The 17137-nt window shown below is 39.4% G+C and overlaps 1 protein-coding gene across 1 annotated transcript; it reads right to left on the bottom strand.

The window, feature by feature from the left end:
* Nucleotides 1-3613: 3613 nt before the first annotated feature.
* On the bottom strand, nucleotides 3614-16524 carry LOC131688981 (pupal cuticle protein Edg-78E-like). Its single transcript, XM_058973686.1, has 2 exons — nucleotides 16368-16524; nucleotides 3614-4622 (listed from the first exon to the last, which is right to left on the bottom strand). The coding sequence occupies exons 1-2, from the start codon at nucleotides 16377-16379 to the stop codon at nucleotides 4224-4226; spliced, it is 411 nt and encodes a 136-aa protein (XP_058829669.1). The 5' UTR covers nucleotides 16380-16524; the 3' UTR covers nucleotides 3614-4223.
* Nucleotides 16525-17137: the final 613 nt, after the last annotated feature.

Consider the following 17137-nt stretch of genomic DNA (forward strand, 5'->3'; position numbering starts at 1 on the left):
CAGATGTTTTGCTCGGTTCGTGCTAAATTCTACCAGGTAGGAATTGCCAGGATCTTTGCACAGTTTATGTCCGAGTTATGCCAGGGTTTTGCTCGATTTCTGTCAAAATTTGCCAGAAAACGCGAGCGAAACCGAGTTCGCCGTAGCTCAACTAACCTGACAGGGTACGCCCCAGTTAAGCTCAGCCGGAAATGAACCGGTATTCTTGCTGGTTCCCGTTCGTATTCCGGTTCCAGTGACACAACCGATTCTAGTTAGAATCGGTTGTGTCACTGGAGCCCGTGACGAACTGGAACCAGCCAGAATTCCAATTCAATTCCGGCTGAGCTTTACTGGGGCGCAGAAATCTGACAGGGCTGCCAAACCAAGACTTACAGAAATCTAGCAGAACGGTCTCTGCCAGAAAATTTGCTCACTGGGATGGGGATCTTCCGTGATGAAAATTTACATTCATGGTTGCTAGTTTTACTGTTTTGTCTCCGCAAGTCTGTATATAAAGTGTGTGTAGGTTTAACTCTCGTGTTGTGCTTCATGCATCCTTGGCCAGCATTAGCAGGTTTGAATACGTTGTATTTTAAATTTTGACGTATTTTGAATGTAATTAAAGTAGCGAATGAAAGTGTTTGAACATACTTCTGTTGTACTTGATAAGATACCTAATGCAATTAATGTCGATGTGCAAATACTTACGGCCAATTCCCACTGAGAAGTCCAAAAAATTGTTTCAAAATCGTTCAACACGGGTCCAACGATGGACGTTCGTTGAACGGTTATTTGGACGATGTCCAAATTGGTCCAACGAACGTCCTTCATTGGACGATTTTGAAACCAACCGTTCTTAGAGGGTTTCTTCACTTGGATGAAAACCGGTTTTCGTTCAAAACCGGTTTTCGGCTAATTGGCCACCAGCAACCCAAAAACTGGTTTTCAGCTAAAACCGGTTTTCATCCAGTGAAGAAATCGGTAGTTAAAGTATTTAAAGTAAATATTGGCGGTAATTAAAATATTTTGAGTATTTAAAGTACGAATGCGCTGCACTTAATTTTTTTCTGTAATTTAATTACAATGAATTTGACACGCACTTTTTAAATATTGTTATACGTTACTTAATGTACTTGATGTTACGTAATGGCACTTACAGTAACTAATTAAGTACGACTTTTGGCACTGTGTCGTATTGAAGATTTACTGTTTACCCCTCGATGTAAGCAGCAGAGTTAAAAATAATCGAAGCTCTTTTTTGACAACTGAAAATGAACCTGTTGCGACTCGCGGTGAATAGAAAACCTGTTTTAATCCACCTAGCGGTGCAATTGTGCCTTTCTCATTTCTCTAAACTATGGCACGAAGGCTTTTTATGTTCAACATACTTGTGGAAATGTCCATTACATTCTTAGTACACTTTGCACTTATACACAATGGCATGCCAGCCACGAACTTGATGAGCTACGTGTCGACGGTGAAACACTTGAAACAAAAAAATATCATACTTCATTAGCCTAATCAGCATTAGATCAATGTTATCTGCTTGCTAACTCATTTTGTCATGCGGGGGTGGGTATGTGAGGAGGGCGAAAGTCCCATGAACGAACGACTCCCCAGCTTAAATTGGTATGCTTTGTAATATAGTGGTGGTTTAAAGATAATGGGGTTGAAAGGGAGGGGTATGAGGTGGTGGTCTGAGGGGTGATTTAAGGAGATTTTTAAAGGAGGGGAGTGAACAGTAGAGGGGGGGGGGTGTAACCCCTCTCCGTAAAGCATCAACTACGCCCCTGTTAAAATCCAGAAACCTTATGCGAGTTGAAAAAAAAATTTGGCCGGGATTAGGTTGACGTTTTTCAGAGTGATTGCATAACCTTTCTATATGAGAAAGGCAAAAATATTCATTCAACTATTCATCTTATTCATACAGTTGAATATCGTACAATATATTCATTTAGGGTTGCCACCTCTCCGGGTTTGACCCGGAGACTCCGGTTTTTTGGGAGCAATCTCCGGGTTTTACATCAATTTCTCCGGGTTTGGTGGGAAGAAGCGTAATTTTATTTTTTTTTTTTGAATTAACTGATTATTTACAAAATATTTAAAAAGTTCAAGTTAACTATTACTCTGTTTCAGATTTATTTTTCCCGACTAACCCTTTCAAGGTGGCGAAGATGAGTTATCCAAATATTGATGATTTCTTTCACAAAGCAGTGAAAATAAAAAAAGCAATTTTACTACAAATTTATAAAAGTAATATTTTGCTATATGTTACAATTTAAATGTTGCATCCCACCAAGTCGCTCAAAATTGTGTAAAAAAGTTATTTTGCTGCAATTTTATCAAATTACTCCACTGCTTATCACCAGCTGCAGCAAGGTATGGCAGATTTGTTCTAATCCATCTGACTAGGTCAACATCAAACGAATTCTTCCGGTGTTGTTGCTACTCCTGCAGTGACCCTTAACTGTTGGCTAGGGAGGTAATTTTTGCCCTTTTGTTGCGACCTCTGGCGATTAATGTGCTTCCTATGTGATGCCGAATCCCTGCCTCCTTTGCTCTCCTTTTCCTGCACACTCAATTCCTTTCGGTAATTTCACAACAGCTGTGTAGTCAGCAAATTTAGAAACTGATATCTCAGTAAAGAGAGTTTGCTGATTTTCGGTGAAATATTTTCCGAGTTTCAGCACTCAAACGTCGCTTTTACTGAGACTCAGAAAAAAACATGTTTGCTGAATCTCAGCTGTTAAGATTTGGACAAAAGATGCAAAAAAGTGAGATTCGGCAGAAAAAATTAAGTGTGTGTTAGTTAGGGAGGAAAGCAATGCTCGTTCGACTTATCCTCCACAGCGAGAGTAGCTGGTGCTTTTGATTTCTTGGCACTTCGTCAGGGAAGTGAAATACCACACCAGATTAAACCGATAAAACCATTCTCAAACGTGAAAAATTTAGTTTTACTTTAACGTAGTAATAAAAAGCGATTAAAGTGCTCTAAAATGCAATCGCTTTGATTCCAATTTCTGTCTAATTCAACGCAAAATCCACCCCCCCCCCCCATGTCAGTGAAAATCTCCGGGTCAAAGCCTCTCCAGAGGTGGCAACCCTATATTCATTACACTAATCATCTAGGAAAATGTTTTCAAATGCCAATAGAGCATATGAAACAACAATCATCATCGCTTATATTGTGCCAGGGCCTACTTTGATGCATTTGATTCGTTACTGCACGGTCGCCACGTGTAATAGTCGGAGCCGAATGAAAATATGCATGGATGAATGGGTGGTTTGTTCGTTTGACGTTTTCAGCTGCGTCACTGAATATTGAAAATGAATGCGGCTGAATATGATCAATTTTCATTCAATGAATTTGAATATTTTTACCTCTGGTAAACAGTACAAGTGAACTGTCGTTCATCCTGCTGATTTCGTGAGGCTATGTCGGTTGATGTGAAGCCTAATTGAAAAATGGCTCATTTGATATCACTTCATCTGCTTGGACTGGAGCTCTGGCAATAGAATAGATTGGATCTCATGTAAAAATTTCTAGGAAACCTATGGGAACAAAATTCATTTACCTCACGGCCGTTAGTTCTTTCTTTCAAATTTCATTCTTCGAAATAAAAAGTCAAAGTTATTTATAAAATAATATCGTTTCTGTATGAACAAGTTATGTCATTGAGATAGTATTTTCCCCTTTCCTAACATTAGCTGAGTTTCTGTTTGTCGTTTTGTGACGGTAAAAAATGAACCATTTTCATTTGTCGCCGCTCCCCGCTCTCATTCTATCACTCTTTTCGTTTCTTCGCAACATTGTTAACCAACAGCTGTTGTTTTATTTTGACAGTTGGATCTGTTTCAACATAGTGTTGCTGTTTGACTCGTCCTCTATTTTGTTGACGTTAGACGTCGGTGTTTGCTTGTAATCTCTTCCTACATCGATTTAGTTAAAAAAAAACATGATATGGGCACATTGTCTCACAATCAAATGCATCTCAAAAATGCATTATCTTTGAAAGTTACATAAAAAAAAGTTTGCTTTCTATTGCTCAGAAAAATTTAAAACTAAGGAATAGTGTTATGTACAATAAATTTACAAGATAAAATTCAAAAATTCACTTTACATTTGCATCGCAGATGGTGTCTTTCTTCTTGGTATTCTGAGTATGTGCACAGGTTGCTACGAGTTCCGATTGGCCTGCCCCTCAGGATCCCGCTATCAGTCCGGGGGGGGGTGGGTACCTTTACTGGAGAGCCTGCAGTCTGGCGATTTCCGCTTCCAGTGCCTGAATGTTGAAGTTGGGATCATCCTTCGGTGGATTGGAACGGATGAATTCGAGCGTTTTCAGCACATGGGCCGGAGCAGGTCCTTCGCGGGGCAGATGGGCACCCTGGGGCTGGAAGCCGTTCACATCGGCAACGTAGGTCAGCTGGATGGGTGTACCATCCTTGTCCGTCCACGACGCACTACCCTGAGCGGACTGGCCTCCGACTCCCTCTTCCTGGGCACGAATGCCGTTGCTCGTTTCGTAGTTCCATGCGTACGAACCGTCCGGGTTGACTACGCTGTCCGAGGACAGAATCTGTGCTTCGGCATCCGGGTTTTGGGCGAGCGCAACGGCGGCCAGGGCGGAGATGATGACCTGCGAGGGGGTAAGATAAGGAGACACTGGTTATCTATAGTTGGCATGTTTAGCAGTGTAGAATATTTAATTGGAGTTTTTGAGTAAAACTAGAACTGAAGCAATTGCATCTCCAGCCGATTTTTTTTACGTTCGCGCGTTGGTTTTTACATAAACTTTACGCAAATAATTGTTATTGAGAAGTTGCAATTCATTCATTGAAACTATTAAATTGCGATCAAATTTTAAATATTCCTTTCAGAGCTTACAAACTCAAATTAATCGGTAAAGTCGCATTTAACCCATTATATCCTAGCGTATGAAATTTCATACGCAGAACTATCCATCGTTTAACGCGTATTTACTGCAGAATTTTGGCATCTAACTGCTTTATTATTGCACTAATGGGATCATTGCACCTCATATTTCATTGTGAAACAAGACAACTGCCATTTTTTTATAATTTTGTTTACATTTTTGAACCGTGTATAGTTGGGGCAAATGGCGGCTGAAAAGTAAGCAATACATTTAATTGAATTTTATTCGTGGATTTCGTGCTAATAATTCCATTATGTGACAAAACATTCCTACAGGTGTAAAAGAAGTGTTGTCTATCAGAAAATCCGAAGAAATATGTCAAACAACTTAAAATTTGTTGTTTTTATTTAAGCGTACGAATTTTTTTGCACGAAATATTTTCATTCTCAAAACCATTTTAAGCGGTGATTTTATTTTTCCCATAATCTTTGATACTTTTTTTGGTGGAATTGAAGATATCACTGCATTTGGCTCACTTTTTGAAACCCCTGGGTTATAATGGGTTAAACGAATAATCAACCGGGCGTCCCCATCCGACTAGCCCCTCGATCCGCAGTCTCCTTGACCTTTACATTCATGATGGTGCTCCTGGAATCACGACCGCACGATTCCGGTACTGCTCTTCTCTGTCACGTTACATAGTCGATGGATGGGTGATGGCAATCAATAAACGAGACGCCTAATCAAGTTATCAATCATCGATCATTTGACCATAAATGGCGCCAAAGTGGTTTGCTACCTTCGACATGCTGTCGAACGGCGGTAAGTGCTGGATGGTCGGACATCGTCATGTTTCGTGTTTCATGTTGTTTCGGTGAAGGACGAGATGGGACTTTTATTGCATGAAAAATATGAACGTTGTTCAATTATTTTCAGTCAGTTCTGTCGGGTATTTTTACCACAATAACACCGTGTCTAATCATCTGCTTCGATCAAGTTCAATCGCTTCTGAGAACGCTTTGATGACCAACGAGTAGCAAAGCTATTCAGTAAATCAGGGTTCGTTTGATCAACGCACGTGTAACGGCGAGGCAGATTTGCTTCTTACTGTTAGTGTTTTCCATTGACAAACATTTGATAGGGAATAATGTTCCGCATACTATACGCGATCACATGATCTCACAAAACAGAAAGATGATCACGACTGTTTTGAACGTATAACTAAGGAAACTACCATCATTTCTAAACGAGACTTGAAAGTCATCTAGACATCAGTGTTTTACTGTTCGGTTGAAGGTGCGGTTTTCGTGTTCCAAATCCTTTCGATTATCGTTCGAGCAATTACTGAAACCAAACTCGAACTGAGTTAGAATCTTTTCAAGCAATATGTCTACATGTTACAAAATAAGCCTGCCGGAATGTGGAAGCGTCACGACACCAGCTTCGAATAGCTCGGCAAATTATAAACACCCCGCATCGAGGAATACACCTTGATTGGCGCGCAATTGTGGATGATGTACTTTATGGCTGTTGCGCAGACCTGGCTCGATAAAATCAATTGCGACGAACACGCTCGTTTGGCATCTGAATCTCCCAGTGCTACTCTTAGCTCAGGGTGGGTCCGGTCAGGTCGGCCGACACACCAACACACGGCGTGGGATCAATTACCAGGTAAGCACCTTTTCCGCTCCTCAACCGAATGGGGGCTTTGTCGTGTTTGTTTTCATTAAAGCTAAACTCGGCTGAAACCGTGGAACCGGTGGAGGTGTGGTAGAATGGCCGGCAACAAATGGTGTGAAGTAATTGCGTTTTATATACGTACACAGTGGCTTCATTCCAACGAGATGCTGATTAAGACGAATGCCGGCTTAAGATGGATGCTTGAACGCGTGCGCAGCTTGAGGCTTATTATGGGCCATGATTTTTTTCTTTCATTATTATTATATATTACTGCTCAGGCTTTGTGGGTCACTGCCGGCAAGGTTATGGGAGAAGAGCCCAATTGATGATGGTATCAGGTGTGTGTGGTTTGGTGTGAATGGACCTATTATATGCATGGGCCATACTTGTTGGACCACGAATTGTCGCTACGGGGTAAGATCAGATTAGATTTGAATGGAGTAATATTAGATTGTAATTTTTCCCAGGACGATTGTGAAAGGTCTGCTGTGATTTGATAACCACTTCTAGAGATAATATTGAAAGTTTACTGCAAACGGCTTTCTGTATTATTGTTTTTAACGGAACATACAATTCTCATTAAAATAATATTGTCATGTGTCAATCGCAAGCTTTTTAGGAAAAGAGAATTTCTGGAACAACGGCCGTAGCTTCGTCCATTTTCATTATTTCCACCTATATTCTTTCTTGGCTGTTTTATGTGAGCTTTTATATACTATATACTAAAAACCACGAAAATAAAACATTTTACTGAAAAAGTAGGTAAAAAAATCGTGTTCGAAATGCTGATGTATACTGTATGGTCTGCTCTACTTTACATCTCCGATTAAAACAGATTGAGCGCAATGCTGAGATGCAGATCTATTTTTCGAGCACTTTTTGTTAGAAGGTTTAGAGCTGTACTATTCTGTTTTAAATTTCATACAATTTGCAACACGAATGGAACATCGTTTCAAATATTTTTTATTAGTATGTGTGACAAATATCAGCAGAAAAACAGTGATAAACAATTTTAAAAAATCAAGCAAACAATATTTAGAACAGATAGCTTTTCTAAATGTATTGTTGACAGTTCGGAATAATACGACTACTTGTCATTTTGGAACAGATTTACATAACAGCATTGCGAACAACTTAAGTTTACCTCCTGAGAAGCCCAAAACATTCATTCAAAACCATTATTTGGACGTCGTCTAACGTTGGTCCAACGAACGTCCTCCATTTGACGATTTTGAATCAAACCGTTCTTAGTGGGTAGTTGCTTCCTCTCATGGCTGCGTTCTGATCTACTACACATTTTCAGTTCCGACTACCCACTGAGACGTCCAAAAAATTGTTTCAAAATCGTTCAACACCGGTCCAACGATGGATGTTTGTTGAACGGTTATTTGGACGTTGTCCAAATTCGTTCAACGAACGTCCTTCATTGGACAATTTTGAAACCAACCGTTCTTAGAGGGTACCTTCGGTTTGAATTCTGGTTAAAAATATACAACCAATCCCAGTCAAACCGTTCCAGAACCGGTTCGGAATCCTGAATGGAATGGTTGGTTTCAGAATCGTCCAATAGACGATGTTCGTTAGATCAACGTTGGACGACGCCCAAAAACTGTTCAATTGTTAGACCCGCGTTGAACGATTTTGAAACATTTTTATGGAATTTTCAGTGGGCTCAAATGCAACAACACAGTTGCACAGTTACCCGGTCAAACCATTCGGAATCCTGAATGAAGTTCTGAAACCGATTGAGTCGGAATCGGTTGTTGTATTTGAGTTGGAAACCATCCCAGTAAAGTTCAGCCGGAAATGAACTAGAATTCTGGCTGGTTCCAGCTCGCACACGGGCTCTAGTGACACAACCGATTCTAACTAGAATTGGTTGTGTCACTGGAGCCGGTATACGAACTGGAACCAGTCAGAATTCCGGTTCATTTCCGACTGAGCTGAGAATCCCAGTTAATTCTGCATCCATTCAGAAATCCGAACCGGTTCCGGAATGAGTTTAACTGGGTGAACCCATTCCGGAATCGGTTCGGAATTCTGAATGGAGTCAGTATGGATTCCAACTCAAATGCAAGAACCGAATCCGAATTCCGAATGGTTTGATCGGGAACCGGTTCTGAAACCGATTGAACAGCGATGCCAAATGTGAAGACATTTGAAATGAAATGAAGAATTTTTTAACATTTTGAACAAATGAAGAATTTTTTAACATTTTTCGGAAATCTGGCAGATTTCTTGCTCGAAATCAATACCGATGCAGAATCCTGGTCGTTGATGAAAATGAAGACATGTATAGGGTGACCAAATCAGGTAATTAAAAACTCAAGACAGTCAAAATGGGACCCCGCCTCCTTCCACTGAAAAAAATCCAAACGTTAATTCTATTTGCTTCAAACCGCTTAATATTCATATGAAGAAGAAATGCTATTGTTATCTCGCGCACACATATCTTCTATGTGTCAACTGTATAAACTATGTATGAACACACATAAGTTATATGTGCATATTGTTATAGAATGGGGTTTTATGTGCCCAATAGTTATGAAATGTGAATGTAAGATTAATATTTCTTGTAAATACACACATTAGGTTTATGTGCCAGCAAATAGTGTCTATATGCCTCCGTTAATTGCAAAAATCTATGTGTAAAATCAATAGGCATAACGTTTACTTTTTTTTGAGTGTCCGTTACCTCGTGTAGGGCAAAATACTTCCCAGGTTTTCGGCAGTCAAAAAATTCTGGAAGTCTGGCGGGCGGAGTTCTGCTCGTATTTCGTGAAATTTCAATGACTGGGCACTTCTTCGCATTTTTAAGCACAGGATGTTCTTGCTAAACCACAATCAGCGAAAACTTCAAGCCATTGTTGGAGAAATCTACAGTTCCTCAACAGAGCGTATGAGACCAAACATTTTGAGATCTTCTGCGAAGGACCGGTGAGGAATCCTCAGCGCTAAATACACGTCATTGAAGTAAAGCAGAAACATCAACGATCCCAAGTAGCTTCCCTGAAGTATTCCTGGCGTAGGAGTAAATGTGGCTGTATGGAAATTTCCATTAACAATTTAAGCCGAAATGAAGCTCTACCAGCTCTTCATTGTTTCATGGAGATCGATGTTATAAGACCATGACTAGTTACCAACTAGAAATTCAAATATCGTGCTTCTTAAAATATTTAAAACTAAATCTATTTGTCTCCTTTTAGCTTCAACATATAAAATGTAAACATGGAGAAATTCACACAAAGAGAAACATAGCTGGCAGAATTTTGACAGAACAATTTTTAAAATTCTGGCAGGTACGAAATCTTCACGGATATCTGCCGGCTACCAGATTTTTTATCAAGCGGATTGCAGCTAATTTATATGTTACGTTCATATAAATGTCTCATATTTTATCTACTCAATGTTCATGTAAGAAAAGGTAGTTGAAAGGAAACATATTGAAGTACGATTGAGAGATTACAAGAGATACCGCATAGCACAATTGAGAGATTCGAGTGTACTAGGCTTTGTCTCTCGTACTTTGCGTGAGAGTGATTTTACGTTGCAGTTATGGTTGTGTTCGGCCGCTACTGCGATCTGGACCAGAGTGAATGAAGCGAAGACATTAGGAAAAAAATTATTTTAGGCTTGGAATTGAAAAACCAGGACAAATCAAGGGTTTTGCTCGACATCCCCGGACACCAGGACAATCAGTTGAAAACTAGGACATGGAAACCAAAACGTATGGTCACCCTAGGCATATTTATAGGTAATTAGGATATCTACGACAGGTTCGCTACTGTCGACGCTTTGTGTAGTGGGTAAGGTTGACTGAAATGGCAAATGATCACATAATTCCCAGTCTAACCACTCGGAAATCGATTCGGAGTCCTGAATGAAACCTGTGTGGGTTCCAGTTCAAAAGCAATAATCTATTCTGAATCTTTTTTATACGGAATCCGTTGTTACGTTTGAGCTCCCACGGCAAAACTCAACGTATTGTTTCAAAATCGCTCGACACGAGTCCAACACTAGACGTCTGTTAAACGGTTAATTGGATAAAACTAATTTCAATCTCTACAAAAAGTGTTTGTTTACGTTTTATTCAGTTAATTTGCACTAATCGCCATGCTCCTTCATATCAGCAAACATTTAAAAATGTCGATTTTGAACCCCTCTGGGCTAGGTTTTTCCGGTCTCTGGCCACTGTGCGGGACCGTTGAACATTAACACCGTTAATCGTTGGACTCGTGTTGAACGGTTTTTAAAACAATTTTTGCGCTTCTCGGTGGCTTGTATTTTGCGTTAGAATTCCACCATAAATCAGCCAACATTGCGAATTATTGTGGATTTCGAGAAGAACGACCAACAATAGATAAGTTATTCACCATGTACCTAAGCTTTGCTAAATTTTGGGAATACAACTGGGGGACTCATCAACTGGTTGTGAATTTCTAGTGAAAGCCGTTGCAGATTCTCTCAGTTAAACCCCCCTCTAAGAACGGTTGGTTTCAAAATCGTCCAATGACGGACGTTCGTTGGACCAATTTGGACAACGTCCAAATAACCGTTCAACGAACGTCCATCGTTGGACCCGTGTTGAACGATTTTGAAACAAATTTTTGGACGTCTCAGTGGGCCATTCCGGAACCGGTTCGGAATTTTAAACACTGAAAAAAATCTAAACGTTAATTCTATTTGCTTCAAACCGCTTAAAATTCATATGAAGAAGAAATGCTATTATTATCTCGCGCACACATATCTTCTATGTGTCAACAGTATAAACTATGTATGCACACAAATAAGTTATATGTGCATATTGTTATAGAATGGGGTTTTATGTGCCTAATAGTTATGAAATGTGAATGTAAGATTAATATTTCTTGTAAATACACACATTAGGTTTATGTGCCAGCAAAGAGTGTCTGTATGCCTCCGTTAATTGCAAAAATCTATGTGTAAAATCAATAGGCATAACGTTTACTTTTTTTGAGTGAATGGATTCCACCGCAAAAGAAACAACCGATTCCGACTCAACCGGTTATTGCATTCGAGTTGGTTTTTTATATTAACTACATTCACCCGGTCAGCGTGGCAAGCAGAAAGTTAGCAAAAGTTGAGCAAAGCAAAATTGATGCTGGCAGAGTTTCTGCGAGCATTTTGCGCGATTTGTGCGAGAATTCTGGCAACGAATTCGCTCAAATGCAACAACCGTTTCTGACAGAAGCGGTTAAACCAGCCGATGCTGCTCACTTTTATCCAAAATCCAGCCAGAAATGTACGGCCAAGATCTCTGCACGCTTCCTGCCACATTTTTGTCAGATGTTTTGCGCGATTCGTGCTAAATTCTACCAGATAGGAATTGCCAGGATATTTGCACAGTTTATGTCCGAGTTATGCCAGGGTTTTGCTCGGTTCCTGTCAAAATTTGCCAGAAAACGCGAGCGAAACCGAGTTCGCCGTGGCTCAACTAACCCGACAGGATACGCGCAGAAATCTGACAGGGCTGCCAAACCAAGACTTACAGAAATCTAGCAGAGCGGTCTCTGCCAGAAAATTTGCTCACTGGGAACGTGTGATCACCCACTAAGAACGGTTGGTTTCAAAATCGTTCAATGAAGGACATTAGTTGGACCAACTTCGGATGACGACCAAATAACCATTCAACAGATGTCCATCATTGGACCCGTGTTGGAGAATCTTGAAACATCATCGCTTACATTGTGCCAGGGCCTACTTTGATGCGTTTGATTCGTTGCTGCACGGTCGCTTCGTGTAATAATCGGAGCCGAATGAAAATCTGCATGGATGAATGGGCGATTTGTTCGTTTGACGTTTCAACTGCGTCACTGAATATTGAAAATGAATGCGGCTGAATATGATCAATTTTCATTCAATGAATTTGAAAAATTTTAACTCTGATATTGAAAGCTCAGCTGAAATAATTCATTCAAATTCAAATGAGATGAACCTTTAAAAAGCAAATTGCAGGCAGGAAAATAAACAAAAATTGAACGAGAAGACCCTCTACCCACATTTACAAAAAAAGACTGCTTATTACTCTTATAGTTCGCTTATGTTAGACTGTCCCATTATCTAATAGCTCCACTAGTTTCTGTTTTCAAAGTTAGGCGGACACAAAAGCTAGAAAACTGGCAGCTCTTATCTAAGGTTACCAACCATCCTTATTTTAAACGACATGTCCTTAATTTCGACGATTCTCGGAAGCGTCCTTAGTTTTTCTTCAAATGTCTCAGTTCATGGATTTGAACCCTGTCAGATCTAGTTCATTCAAACGAATGTAACATTTCATTCGCCACGTTAGTTAGCCTCCTCCCTTTCAGTTCTTTTAATTTTTTATGTTCAGAATAATGATTCAAAAGCATTGATTAATTTTATAGGTTGAAGTAAAGTTTGGAGCGATTTTGTCTAATTCCTTCTCCTAAAGCATGGAACGTTTTTCGACAATTTTTTTTATCATTTCGTGGACTTTAAGCAATAAGTATTGTACTACAGAGAACTGCATTGGTTGTATGGAAAATAAAATGCAAAAAGTAGGTTTTCTAGTACTAATATAGCGTGACGAATGAAAAAAACACTTTTAAAGTCACGTAAATAAAAATAAAGTAAAAAAGTACTAATATCGTTACAAATTACAAATGCAAGCTTCAAGATGTCCTTGATTCACTCGCAGCCTAGTTGGTAATCTTATTTCAGAAAGGAAACACTGGCATCCCAGTCAAAAAAAAGCCGGACGAACATGGGTCAGGCGATTTAAACATTTTGACGTTTGACACAACTCGCCTATGCTAAAATGGCCGCTAGGAACAAATGCAATTTGCGGTTGCGATTTAACCCTTTATAAGGCAGTGGCAACTATATTGACACCTTTTCGTTTCGTTCATACCGCAGAAATATGAAGTAGGAAGTGTTCCAATCTTATTAAATCTTCTTGTTAGGAGTCTGGCAACTCTTATTTTTACTTTTTATTGAGATACATTGAAAAGTGTCAGATTGGTGAAAAGTTTTTTGAAAAAAATGCGGCGGTTCCTTTTGGATAATATAATTAGCACGATTTTGAAAAAATACTCTAGACCCTATAAGTTGGTGATGCAAATTTGTGAAAACAACTATTTTTAATCCGAAAATTTGGTTTATAAGTGGTAAAAATTGCAAAGAAAAAAATTAAATGAATAAATGAACGTCTGTGGTCTAATTTTTCGACTTATCCTCAGAATCCAGGGGTGATTTACTGCTAATCAGGCAATAACCAGTAAGCCACATTAATTTCTTTCTATATTTCCGATCCAGCTCGATTTTTTCCTTACATTTCCACCAATCTCGTTGGATATACATCAAACATTACGAAGACTGACGTTTTCTAACGGGCGATCTCAAGTATATTTTCAAAACAGTTTTTTTTACGAAATAAATGTTAATATATTCTAAACTAAGTGAAAGAACCGTGTTTCTATTAATATAACATTCAATAATAACCCCAAACTCTGGGCCTTATAAAGGGTTAAAGGCAATTCCAATACATACACACCTAGAAAAAAATCGTGTAAATTTACGTCTCCTGACCATGACATATACTAGCATCAAAAATGACTGAGTTTTACGTTTGATTTTAATTTTACATGCCGTTGAATTTCGTAAATCACGTAATTTTACTCCACATATAGCGTTTATCCTGAATGGCAGGAAGTGTAATTTATGTCATTCGGCATGTAAAGTATATGTTTCATGTAATGTTCCGTCAATTCGTGAATTACGGTTTGTTAAATTGTGTCATGATTGCAATTACGTCAACGTGGTGGCTGAAATGGACATGTTTTGATTCAGCTTAAAATTGTTTTTTTAAACAATTTGCGTGTTCTCGCTTGTATTTTGTTTGTATGGTGCACTTTATTTAGCCAACGAATGTGGGAAATTGTGGAATCGTGTGTAAGTGTAACCGCAGCATCTTTTGTACAATTAGCCATCGTACTAATTCTGCCAAGTTTGGCCTTTCAAATCAAATGATCTTGCCTTGTTTGCCTTTAATTTGCTGGCAAATTGAAGGGCAAATGGCGCAGCCGAGTTGGCAAATAGCCCCCCGTTAGCCAGCAACTTGCCGTTTTAAACTGGGATACATTCAATCCAGTGTGGCTAAATTTCTGATTTTAATGACTTCTTCCTAGATTCAAATTCAAAGCCTTCACTCACATATTGATGGTGAATATTTCCAATGCAAAAGCGCACGCTTTTATTTTAAATCAATTTTATTTCTTCATTCACCAACCAAACCCGAGCAAATACTCATGGATTCAAACACCACATAGCCCCTTAAAAGACCTTAAACATGGTCCGTGCCAAAATACACAACCATCAAGATACCATAAAATGGTTTCAATAACCCATAAATACACCAATATATGGTATTTTATATGGGATCTTTCGGACCCTGGTGATGGTGTTTTCATGGGCTGAACCCATTTCAAACACCCATGTCAAACCCCATCAGCATGATGTATTATGGGCTTTCCGTTTGCTCGGGAAGTCTTCATCTGTTCTGTAGTGGCCAGTTAACGTTAAATGTTGAGTTTGGCATTTTCGATCATAGTTGAGCCGTGCAAAGCAAGTTTAGGGCTTTTCTGCTCGAAAATAAATAAGATTGGATATTATTGACGTCGATCGCAGAACAATGAAAGAGGCTGTTTTGTTGTGAGCTTAGGGTCCAAAAGAAATGGTGGTCCAAATGGTGTGGGGTCCGAGATGGAAAAGGATGGTGTCGTCTAAAACAATAGTTTTCGCCTTACTTGTCGCTTTGATTTGAAACTAGGCAAAAACGGATTTTAGCGCAAAATATCTAAATCACTCGAATCTATACATATACGGTGCACATGAATGGAAAAAACTGTTCTCAGTTCTTCTTGAAGCAGAAATCACTTAGACATAACTCTTAAAAAAGTTTTGTCAATTTTGAAGTGTTTTCTTCGACATTGAAAACAAATTCTCATTTGTATGTGAACTTGAAGCTGCTTGAAATTTTGATTCTGAACTTCACTGAGGTTTTTGATTAGTTGGAATGGTTTGTTACCTGAACCTGAGGAATTTCAAGATTCTTAAAAATGTTCCTAAACTAATGAAAATTTCAAAATTGTTCACATACAACATTTGAACAATATGAAAGAAATGCACATGTTGAAACAGAAAAACAAATGTTCCGAATTTGCTGGAGATGCAATTTTTCAATTCAAATGGTTTGTTTTTCCAACGCCTTTTTCACTTTTCAAAACATTGTAGCAGCAGTAGAACAATCCAAGAGTTCGTCTGAATAGGACATCAGTCATCACTATATATTTAATCTATTCGTCAGGGTAATGTCGCTCCGAAAACTGATAAGGTTGCTTAGAAACTAATCTAATAGAGCTGTTATATTTTTTAAAACACCATACATTTTCCATTCAGCTTCAACTTATTAAACTTTTCAAATTAGTTATCGATCGTGCCTCACAACTTGTCCAATGCACCGAGTAGAATTTCCCAGGAAGTCACAATATTTCATTTCCGGTAGAACTGAACATTTTAAAACAATACTTTTGCTCAGTAAAACACGGAAAAATCGTGGACACTTTAAGCATAACCATTCAAGCGAATATATTAAAACGAGTATGTGTATGGATAATGAACTGAAAAAAAAATCGATAACTGGATCTCCGTTGGCTTTTCTCGTGTTATCACTTATCACTCAAAGTTCTTCCTTTTCCATCAAGTGATCCAATTTTGATACCAATTTTCCGCCAACTCCATACTTTCAACTGCTTAACACCACTAAATAGTCCCAATTCTGCAACTCACCAATCTGAACATTTTTCCGTGTTAGAACTGTTTTTTTTTCTCTCGGTGTTTAGTAGACTGGACGCGGGTGCGATCGCAACTTCAGATCGAATTAATGATGTGACCACTATACTAAGACTGACAATCGTTAAGCAAAATTCATCGCTTTTTATACTGGTTGAAGAAAGTCACGAACTAAGACGTACTCGCGCTTTACCCACCTTCCCCACCGACAGCCCGACCCTCCCGAAACCTGCCTCCGGACCTCTGCCGAACCGAGCCTACAAAACCGTCGCGGAGAGCCCACCGAAAAGTTCTCCTCTCTGGCGTAGTGTGGCTGATTTTTTCCCCGGCTTTTGCATTTGTTGTATACATATGCATGCATCATACACGGGCTCGGGTCGGTTTAAACATCTCCCCTGGCGCGCGCGGTGCTGCGACAGCCCAAGAAGTATCACCCTCGTACGTATGTACGTGAAGGGGGCTGCCGAAAGAGCAGCAAAATCTGACGAAAACATTGAAACAAACGGCAGCAGAAGAGGTACCCTCGCTTCTTGTACACCCCAAGGAGCCGACCTTCCCGTGACCTGCGAATATCGTCGCTCTGATCTCCGCGTTCGTGTCTTACAAGAAGAGTATTCAAAGTTACGAACATTCTCGTCCCCTGCGATCACCGCCGCCGTTAGGTTAGTTGGACAAACAACAACACAAAAAAAACACACAATCAAGATACATTGAGACGGAATGAGAAGAAGATTTCCCCCCTTGGCTGGTGATTGCCGTTTACTTAC

This window comes from Topomyia yanbarensis, chromosome 3 (genome assembly GCF_030247195.1).
Source record: "Topomyia yanbarensis strain Yona2022 chromosome 3, ASM3024719v1, whole genome shotgun sequence".
Lineage (NCBI taxonomy): Eukaryota > Metazoa > Arthropoda > Insecta > Diptera > Culicidae > Topomyia > Topomyia yanbarensis.